The sequence below is a fragment of the Accipiter gentilis genome, chromosome 23 (assembly GCF_929443795.1).
Source record: "Accipiter gentilis chromosome 23, bAccGen1.1, whole genome shotgun sequence".
In the NCBI taxonomy this organism is placed as follows: domain Eukaryota; kingdom Metazoa; phylum Chordata; class Aves; order Accipitriformes; family Accipitridae; genus Astur; species Astur gentilis.
The window spans coordinates 3,706,671-3,717,836 of NC_064902.1; the positions used below are offsets into that span (position 1 = coordinate 3,706,671).

The following is an 11,166-nucleotide window of genomic DNA, read 5'->3' on the forward strand; positions in this document are numbered from 1 at the left end:
TTACTCTAACTAGAAACCAGAATCAAGGAGACACAAAAGAGTTAAACTCTCCCATTATAATAACTGAATAACCAACACTTATATAGTCCTTTAAAAAATAATGAGATACAGAAGCCAAAGTATTAGTTAGCTCAAACAGGGATGAAGATGCAACTCTCAAACTCTTAAGAGAGGAAACATCCTGGGGAAAATAACCAAGAAATATTTAAAATAATCCTCTTTCTTTCAACCTCTGCCTCCTCATTAGTATGGGTTTGAGGCTCTTTCCTCCAGCAGCAGGAGCCAAGCTCCCAAGCCAGTGGCACACTTTGTTCTATGTACTTTCAGGATATGGAATTCCTTTCCTTGCATCCTCTAAAAAAAAAAAGAGTTAAATCTCTCATCCCTGACTCTTTGCCTGTATGAGAAAATTTCCAGCTGAACTCACATCACCACATCACTAAGTGCTATAGGGTTACAAGGTATCTAAATCAGGTGTAAATGATCAAAACATAGGAAGATAATGAATAGTCTGATCAAACATAAAGTTTATGTGCACTTACTCCCAGAATTCCATCACTGGAGAAGTGGCATTTTGTAAAGAGACTTGACTGCAGTTGCTCATATTAAGTTTTTGAAATTCCACACAGTTTTCTATAAAAGAACAAAAAAGAGTTTGCTATATTGACATGTAAGTACATTTCCTCTTGTGCATCTTCTAGTTTATGCGTCCTGTAAAGCCACATTCTATAATACATGTTCTCTATGTCATTAAATGATTTCTAGGCACACTAAAATGCCACAGCTGCTACTTCTGCAACACTATTTTGACCAGATCATAAGCCTATCCCAGAAAAATACCCATGCAGTATGATACACTCTCCTGTAACACTTTCCAGAGGCACAGTCGCAATGACAAGGGCCAATAAAACATCTGAGGCAGAAGAAAGACGCTTTGAGAAACCAAGGCAATTCATTGGGAATTACAACATACTCCTACTCCAACCGCTAGCTCAATGGCCAATGGTAACAATTGGCTTATGAGACACTGCCAGCAACAAGTTTCCACCATTCCTTAATATGGCAAGTCAAAAGTTACTCTGGCTTATTATTATTATCTCTAATACAGAGAAAGGAGATCAAAGCAGCTCAGCATTGTTGAGTTGACACTTAGTATTTGAACAGCGATCAACATTGGCTAAGCTCCTTTGCAGGGTTGCCAAAATTGATACTGAAGCCTTCCACATCTATTGGGCCCAAGGCTAGTTACCTAACATAACCTAAACTGCAAGATTTCAAATAGCTTTAGGTGTGCTCAAAGAACACAATAATGACCAACTTACTAAAAACCATGAACGACAGTACAATTGGTACATGATTTGAAATTGGACAGTAATATAAGCAATAAATGCAAAAACTTCAGGAACATAGAAATAAGGGCATTGGTATGTATTCCCATAGATGTTTGTGATCTTCAAATGCAGTAAGTAGAGCATTAGAGCTAAAAATATCAGAGAGGACAGATGCAGTGCCCTATACTGCAAACCCTTATGAATACACACCTGATCTTTCATGTAAGAGGCTACTTTGCATGCAGTAAGGATTATATATGCGACTACATTTTCAGAAGTAGTTTGATGAACATTATCCCTCAACTTCTGGCATTAAAAAGAGCAAATCCAAAGTTCCACATTTAGTATTTTCCTCTCTATTTAAACTTCTGATTTCATTAGAGTGAAAGGGCATGATTGTAACCTGTCATCAGTTCATCAGCTCTTCAGAAGAATTCACTTCCTGTATTCAGGGAGAATAGGTATGATTGCAAATGAGAGTCTTGGGATTTAGCCAGAATATCTTACAGAATTAACAAAATCCAAAGTCGTCTTCTGCTATCTGACTTTATATTCTGCAGGAACAAATGCTTATACAATGACCTAAACCAAGAAGGTATGAATAAGTCTTCATTCCAGGATTCCTTTATCATGCTGTAGTCTGATGTGATTGGCCCATTTTCACAGACTTTTCTACCGGAATAGTTTGTTCCTGACATTTTAATATATTAATCAATTGCTTGGAAGTATTTGTATAGCAATAATCTCTACTGAGGTCATACCTGTATTCCATTCATGCCCACAGGTAGCCCAAGGAAGCTCTGTAGTAAAGCAGTTAAACAAATAGAAGATAGCCCATGCTAAAATGATGATGTAATATACATTTAGATGTGCCTCTATAACTTGGGTAGCATATCCAATGCCTAGAGAAAAAACAGTGAGACACAATAGAAAACTTTTACTTTTCAGGTAATTATAAACAAATGTTTACTACATTAAGTATATCTTAACTTCCATTTTGATACAATTTATTTTATTTTACTTCAAATTTAATGCATTCTTTTGCAGTAGAACACAGAACTGTTTGTTACCTTCAAATAGAGGGCAAACTTTCCTCCAGCATGTAATGCCTCCTTCACTAGTAAACTGTCCCAAGGCTGTCTCCAAGAAAAACACTGGTATTCCACAGCAAATAAAAAAAACCACATATGGGATGAGGAAAGCACCTACAAGCAAACATTGAAGGGATATTGGTTATAATTAATAAAGCTCCTTGACAGCAGAGTGAGAAATTAATTTCCTTAATAAAGGAAGGATCACCTATTAGCCACCTCTCAGGCATCCTGCTGACAGTGCAGGAAGTGTTTACTCCTGGCCCCAAATATCAAAAGTTAACCTGTAAACCATTGCCACAAACTAAAAAAAGATGAGACCAAAGTTCCGCAGTATAGATTAAATTCTGCTCATGTGTCTCAAACACAAAATAGACCACAGTCTTGCTCAGCCACACAGTTCTGCTCTGATCATCACCAAGTCAGTCTACACTACCTTCTCTTCCTTGCTTTTCTCAGGAAAGCAGGGATGAAGAAGTATTATGGAAATTAAATCTAAGAAGTCCTTTGTATGTTATTTGGGTAAGCCTGGTGATAAGGATCATGAAAAGAGAATGATGAAATAGACTTTAGAACTACTTACAAAAACAGGAAGGCAGGGCTTGGCCTTATCAGCTAGAAATATCAACATGAAGTTGTAGGAAAACAACAAAGCATCAACATTTTTGTTAGATGCTGACAGTAAATTCTAGCATAGGTAATGAATAATACAAGACAATGCTGAAGCATTGTATACAACAACAAAAAAATCTTCTCTTATCAATTAACACATAGCAGAAGTATTGTATTATTTAATGATTGTGTTATTAGGTATGGCACCTAAAGAACGTGGCTGTAAAGTATGCTGAAACAAAGAAATGGGAGAAGATACACGTTAGGCATAATGTAATTTGCTAATAATGTAGATTTTAGGTATTCCATTTAGAACTGGACCTAAGTAATAAGGAATAAAATACAGCCTTTTGACTACGTAGAGAAACCGTTAACATATAAGGCATAAAGAATTGTTTTTCTCATTCCCTCAGTACTCAGACTTTCTGATGAGGTGGAAGGAAAGCAAGGAACTATATTGGTTTAGACTGAAACAAGGAAAGAAGGAAATAAATACTGAGAAGAAAGCATAAAATAACCGATTCTGCCATTTTTACTCAGATCAAGAAAGTTTTACTGGTTTAACCAGGCAGACTAGCACAGCAAAACACTGCATAGAATAATTTATCTTAAGTTGTAAGAAAATTACAAAGCATTAACTAATTAAGTTATGAAAATAAAGGTTAGTACAACATACATAATGTGTTGTATCCAGGCCTCAACCTGCTTGCTCCTAAACAAATAATCCCACAATACTAATCAGCTTCATTTAAAGCTCCCATTAAATGATGTAAGCAAGCCACCATTTATACCATTTCAAATCAACACAGGATATGCTAAACACAAAAAAGTTTTGGTGGATGCGGTTTTTCTTAAGAAGATGCATTTTACAGTGCTGTCCATCATTGCATACATAGATCAGTTCTTTAGAGCACTAGCAATAGCAGCATTTCCTTTCTTCAGTGGGAGTCCTGAAGATCAATTTGATCATTAATGAACAGCACCTCTCTAATACTAGATCTCTGTCAGAATATTAACTATGAACAAAATGTTTCTGAATATACCTCAGGAAGATATCTACAACTACAAGGCAAATTGGGTATCCCATCCATGGTCTTAAAAACAAAACACACCAATAACCAAATACCACAACATATCCACAACCTGCAACAATTGTTATGCTTTAGTAGCCTTGATTAGAAAGTTGAGACAACTAAATACACCTGCTTTGACTTGCAGTTTCTTTCTTCAGAACCAGCGTATCAAGAGAGATTTCTTCCTGAGTAGTGTCTTCCATCAACCAGGCAATTTGCCTGTAGTTGAATCTCAGCTGCATCTCAAGCAATACACATGGATTTCAAAAAGAATGGAATCCTTGCATCTACAACATGGTTTCTCTGTATGACTTACTGTGCAAATGGTTTGAAAAAAATCCTTATAGGCCAGACAAACTGCTGGCCAGTATCAAGTCTGGCTTGGCTCACTCATATGCACAATCATAGCAAGTTTAACATGGCAACTTGTTGAAATTGAAAGCATTAGCTTTGACTCTATTTTTCCAACACTGTTCTACAACAGGTATACATCATGAAAATTTGAGAGCATCAGCTTTTCCAGCTTGCAAACAGAACATATTCCAAGAAATACCTAATTCTAAACCTGCAAATAAATTAATTTTCCTAAAAACCCCACTAAATATCCATCAGAACAAATTGAAATTATAGAAGCTTATGCGTACACTACCTGTTATAGCTTGGAGTAAATACCAGAGAGACATCAGACCTCAGAAGTTCCATACTACTGCTTCTAGATTTGTTCCATATCTAGCAAGTTATTTCATAACTAACTTATACATCTCACCATTGTCTTCACTTACCACACACTAAGTAGTTTTCAGTATTTACATCTGATGCATCAAACAAGTCCAACTCTGGTCTAATTCCAGCAGGGCATTCCAGAGAGTTACAAAAACACAGGTCATAGACCAAGTCCTCATTGAATAAAATCGAAGTCAATGGCAAATTTCCCATGGTGCCAGGACACGACCAATTAAACCACACACATTAATTCAATCCTTAAGGAATAGGGTGGTGATTAAGTATGATATGTAAGTAATTACTTTTTCACCACGTCACCCAAAAACATGAGTAGAAGTTTTTCTACCCAATGTTATAGCCTTAAAAATGATACCATCACATTTTGACAAACTAGCATATACATACAAATGGGCATATAAATGTTACTATATGAACAAGGAAATCTTCATTATATACTGAAAAAAATATTTCTCTTTTCCTTTGCCAAAATTTTGCTGGGAAAACTTTGACAATCAACTAGAAACTGTTCTGCATATCATATCCAGCACATTAATATTTCTGTACTAATAGCAGTAGTTGGTAACATTGTTCTGAAGTCAGGTGAATTCCTGTTATCTTAGTTTTGCTGAAGTACAGGTATATAAAGAAAGGAGCGGCAAACTATAAACACAGATTCCACAGCAGTACTAGTCTTATAGAAACAGCAGACAAAATGGTCCAAAATCATCCCTGAGTTCAGACAACTGTGCCTAGTTTTGGAGGGACAAGGGAAAAGAAATTTAGCACAACATTGTTAGCAAACCTGTTAAAGAACATATCAGCCACTGAACATATTATTTTTCTCCCAGCCTATATGCTCACAATAACACTGATTCAGGCATTAAGTGGGAAGAATGTTGAATCCAGTCCACAGAAATCTAAACTAAATTTTTAATTTACTCTTCTTTCCTCATTGCTTTGCAAGTCACAGCTGATGTGCTTATTCTTAACTGTAACATATCTTACATAGTTGATACTTAACTATAACCAATACAGGCCACATGTTATACTTTTGTAGAAGTTAAGTTTGTTCTTTTCTCTCTCAAATAACATTCTTATTCTAAATTTTATAGGGTTTCCTCTCTCCTTTGAGTAACAGGCTGCTTTTACACCTTCCGCTACTCTACTCTAGTGATTTGGGAAGTAATGAGGGGAAAAAAAGTCCAGTTGAGTTAAAGAAATTTTGATACGACACAACAAAAAAAGTCATCTTTGTAGCATTATCAAAAACAATATTCATCCTCTCCAAAGTATACTGTTGTGAAAAATAAACTGCTACACTCTTTTTCTCATCAGATGAACTTATTTAACTATGCTTGGGTCTGTATTCACACACAGAAGAAAACACACAGTGTACTACTATAACGGAATACTAGCTTCTTCCACATTAAAAATCTTACAGAAAAAGATATGTCAATTTACTGACAGAAAAGGAACTTGTGAAAGTAAGCCATGCAATATTTGGTGAGTAGAAGGAAAGAAAAATACAGCGATTTTTTTCTTAGTTGTCAGATGCTTCATACCTCTCTCTTACTAGTGCAAGAAATACTGTAAAGCGTTCTTAACTGTTTATTTCCCACATGTTTATGGTGAGCTGTAAATCAACATATGATGCCATCTTACCTCCTCCATTCTTGTAGCAAAGATATGGGAATCTCCATACATTTCCCAACCCAATAATCTCCCCTGCCACAGAAAGCACAAATTCAACCTTATTGTTCCAGTGACCTCTTTCATGAACTTTCTTATCATTGCTGTGGACGAGGTTGGTACTTGAGGCTTCTGGGTCCAAAGCATCTTCTGGCTTGCCATTAATTATAGGAATAGTCTTTTCAGCTGTCATGACTGTTCAGCCTACGGGAGAACAAAAGAAGAACATACAGATGTTTTAAGCAATAACCTTCACCGACTAAAGAATTCCCTTAGCATATCATTGGCTTCTTATTACCTACATAAATTTGCAGGTGAAAGTGAAGGAGGCAACTCTGTAAGACTGGAAAAGTTGGGGAAAAAGGGAAAAAGGGAAGGTGGAGGGAAGAGAAGCTTACGTACAAGGGAAGGAGAAGATTTCCAAGTTGCGACAGACAGCTTAGTAGTACGACATTGATTTAAGGCACAGGTAGCGAAGCTTTTCAAAAATCCCTCCCCAAGCAAGGATCCCAGCTTGACTAACCTACCAGAGGACAGAGATCTCCTGCACCTTCCAGGCACGCAGTATCGAGAACAGAAAAAGAAAGGGCTGTGGAGAAGGGGGCCTGACCGGTTCTGGCCTGCCTGGAGGAGTAAGGGAGCCCCCAGACTACTCACCCAGGGCTCTGCCTGTGCCTGCGCGGCTGGGAGAGGGACGGGGTCTCTAGCTCAGTGCTCGGCTCCGAGCGCAGCTCCGCGGGCTGCCGCTCTTCGCTCTGTTGCACGGGAGGCACGGGGCAGGGCGGCCGCCGGCGCCCGGCGGCAGAGGCGGCCGGGGCGAGGCGGGGATAACGCGGCCGGCGTTAGGATAACGAGGAGCCGGAAAGCCTCCCCCTGTTCTGCGGCTGCTGCCCGGCCGGCCGGCGGGGATAGGATGCTCCCCGCGCTCTGGAGCCGGAATTTGCAAATGCTCAGCCTTCCCCGGCGAGATGGTATAACACCCGCCTCCCCCCTCCGCCCACCTCAGGCTGTCCCGCCAGCTCCCCCCTCCTCCTCCTCCTCCTCCTCCTCCTCCTCCACGCAGCATCACCACCCGAGCGTCCCCAGCCCCTCGCTCCCCCGCCCGGCGCAAAGCCACCAGGGCCGAGCACCGGGCGGTCCCCAGCCCTGCTCCGTGCAGCCCCTCGTCCCTCCGCGGCGAGGGGGAAGGCGACCTGCATGCGGCTCGCCGAGGGCCCGCGGTGCCGGTGCCGGCGGCGGCGGCGGCTCGCTGCGCACCTGCCGCCTCGCTGCAGTACCCGCCGCCGCGGCGGGCACAGCCCGGCCCCGCCGCCGCCGCCCTGGCCGCCGGCTCCCCCGCGGCTTGGCTTGTCGGGGGCTTTCGTTCAAGTTCAGGCCTGCCTGGCAAGTTAAAAAAAAAAAAAAAAAAAAAAAGGGACGCGCCGAAAACGGATGACATTAACTTCAGCTGGAAAGGGCGGGGGGGGAAGAGAAAAAAGGATTTAAAAAAAAAAAAAAAAAAAAAAATGCGGGGGGAACATTTGAAAAGTGTGGAAACAATGTGGGCGCTTTCGAGTTACACTGGGAAAATGCAGAAATGCCCCACATGGGCATTTCTAACCGGAGTTTTGCTTAAAATTCAAGCTAAATAAGTGTAAAATAAAAGCAAGAATGGGAAAAAAATAATACAAACTCTTGTTTCAGGTTGAATGAGGTATTTCAAATAGAGAACTTTTTTCCATTTCATGCGCCCCCTCCCCCCCCCCCCCTTTTTTGGTAGGTCAGTTATTCCCACCCCATGTTGGCTCAACCCAAACTAAATACCTCTTCCATTATTTACCTCTGCGGCTTCTCCTTGGCAAATGGCAGGGCCCCACTCAAGGTTTAGCTTCAAATATTCCCTCGGATCCAAACTCTCAGTTGCAGCTACAATCACCGACATTTTGCTCTGCATCTACAGGAGATGCGCTTTGGAATGCCGTCTCTTGAATCCAGGATTACATTTAAGCGTGCTGGAGGATGCTGTGAGATGGCATACTCTTCCATGTGAATTCTCTCCCTCTTGCCCTCCAGCTCCATGGACTTTTCACACTGCCAGGAAAACTGTTAGCCAGTGCTTACTGAAGACAATGGAAAGATGCCCATGGATAGATTTTATATTAACTTTAGCTGACTTTGGAAGCTAGAGCCTGATCGTACCCTGCTTAACACGTAGCCTCAGTGTGTTTATACATTGAAGTTCCTACTGCAGTTAAAGTTCTTAGAATTCTGCTTTTAAATTATGCATGCCACAAGAGTGGGTGTTGGGGCCTCACCCTACATTCTCTGTCAACTATATATCATATAAACATTTGCACCTAACAGGTGCGGCATGAGGCCCTTTTCTTATTGATACCAACATATATAGCACTAGTCAAACCTATACTGTGAAATGAAAAAGTGCCTATAGGAAAACGATGATAAAACTGCATAATTCTGATTTTTAAAAAAATATTTTTTTTTTTTTTTTTTTTTTTTTTTTTTTTTTTAAGGTCCTTCACACAGACATCCTCCACAGATACATTACCAGAGCTGGGTTGGGTTTTGGGCAGTCTTTCTGTGGTTTGTTTTTAGTTTTAATGCAGCTGGTATTCATTAACTGAGGATGGAATAGATCCATTTTTCCCAACCTGGCTTTGTACAAACCAAACTCAACTTTGAGGGGCTTTTGTTGTTTTATTTTTTTCCCCCTTCTTCATCTAGTTTTCAGTAGGGATCAAAACAGGCATTGTTTTTCTGTATTCCAGCCAGGCTGAGCAGGCTGAACAGGATACACTTGAACATCAAAGCTGAAACTGAATTCTCATTTCATTCCTGAGAGTAATTCTAAAAATGGTGGGAAGCTAAGGGACAGTAAACATCTGACTGATAATTCAATACATGGGAGAGATCAGTCTTCTTCAAATAGACTAATGATACCAAATTGAAGGGGCCTGCTCCAAAGAACAGTCTATAGGACGACTAGCAGATGCAAAAGGTGTTTGATCACTGCTGATTTGTTCAGTATTTGAAATTATTAATTCCTGGTGACAAGTATTTTATCCACTACTGTGCTCTTGCAATGATTCCCATTCAGTCTCCTACCAATTGAAGGGTTTATGGAAGTAATTGCTAGCTGCTAGTCTTTCCGAATACTTTACTGAAATGCAGCACAGTGTTTGCAACAGATAACGTCCCAATTTTTAAAACAGGTTGATACCCCTGCTTTTTTAATCTGGTGGAGCCTCCTCTACTGCAATGAAAAATTCTCTGGATCACAGACTATATCTCAATTCATGCACTAACCCAGTGTCTCTCATGCTCCTCATAATGAATTCATGCCTGCTTCTGTCAGTCTGTTGGGAGATCTGCACGTGACATGCAGAGTTCAACTCGGTGACTGGGATGAGAGCAAATCTTGCAACATGGCTGTACTGTAAGACAAGAGACTGATAGTTACCATCAGAAGGCTGTTACTAGTAAAACCAGTATCTACTAGTAAAACATCAGTTCATTAACCAAAACAATAGTACATATTCTGTAGAAGGGCTAGCAGCACAACACATCAAGTAATCTAGTTATGTCCAAGGAGATTTCTTCTGCATTGTCTATTCCATTCCTGATAATGTGGCATCGGTTCTGCAGAAGCATTCAGAATTGTTGCCTACAACGCACTTACCAGAAATAACTTTCCTGGCCATTCCTCTCAAGTCCCACATTAAAATGATGTGACCTAAAGAAGCAATTCAAGTTTTGCCTTATTCAGGTTTATCTCCACACTCCCAAGGCAACCATTAAAATTCTGCATAGAAAGTAGACATGGGTGGGAGTGGAAACCAGATGTTTCTGCTAGCCAGAGAAAGGTGCCATGAAGTACTAAATGTTCTAAGACTACCTTTATTTAGATTTATAAACTAAAATTAATAAAGATGTAGAATTGATATATAAAGTAACTTGAGCAAAAAAAACTTCTAAGAAAAAGCCGTATCCCCACGGGATTCTGCCAGGATGCTGAAATAAATGGCCGAGATGCACCGAGGAATACGCAGTGTACCCAAGCTTCTTTGCTTACTGCCAGAACTCATATTCAGCCTATTTGTCCATTTATTTGTTCTGGAACTTCTACCTGGTCCATACTTTCAAGACAGAAATACACAGAGTTGTTAAGATGTACCAACACATGTGGAAGATTAACTCTCTTGCTTTTTTCCTCCTTAGTGCCCAACCCCTACACAATTCAGAAGGCTCAGAAAGAAAACTGCATGATACAGTTGCACGTTTTGCTTCTTATGCTTTGGATGTACAACTTTTCTTGGAAATCAGGATGCTTTGCTTATCCCGCACTTTGGATCCTCAGTAGGATGCCTCATTTTCTGTGGTACTACTGTTGGACAAGAGTGAACTCTCTGCTACACTGTGTAATATTTTGTCCCACATATGTGCCTCTAGATTTTTGAATTTTTCCTGAATAAAACAAACAAACAAAAAGCAATAAATCGCTTTCTAAAAGAGAATTCTCATTAGAATTAAAGTCCTAATAGAGAGATCAATGCAACATTCATGCACGTGTTTAACATAAGCAAAAGTCATGTTACACAGCTTTAGAAATTAAAAGGCTTGGCTCCATTTCTTCCCCTTATTAAACCACCG

The 11,166-nt window shown here is 40.0% G+C and overlaps 1 protein-coding gene across 2 annotated transcripts in view; it reads right to left on the reverse strand.

Moving 5' to 3' along the window:
• Nucleotides 1-7,762, reverse strand: part of SLC6A11 (solute carrier family 6 member 11) — a 106,326-nt gene extending 98,564 nt beyond the window's left edge. The window contains exons 1-5 of one of the 2 annotated variants that reach the window (XM_049826562.1): nt 7,713-7,762; nt 6,493-6,723; nt 2,402-2,536; nt 2,093-2,233; nt 543-633 (exon numbers count right to left, since the gene is read on the reverse strand). In XM_049826562.1, the coding sequence (XP_049682519.1) occupies nt 543-633; nt 2,093-2,233; nt 2,402-2,536; nt 6,493-6,712 (587 nt within the window). In that variant the 5' untranslated portion in view covers nt 6,713-6,723; nt 7,713-7,762. Of the gene's footprint in view, nt 1-542; nt 634-2,092; nt 2,234-2,401; nt 2,537-6,492; nt 6,724-7,176; nt 7,441-7,712 lie in introns of those variants that run through there. The other variant, XM_049826561.1, reaches the window with a different exon arrangement.
• Between the last annotated feature and the right edge of the window lie 3,404 nt (nt 7,763-11,166).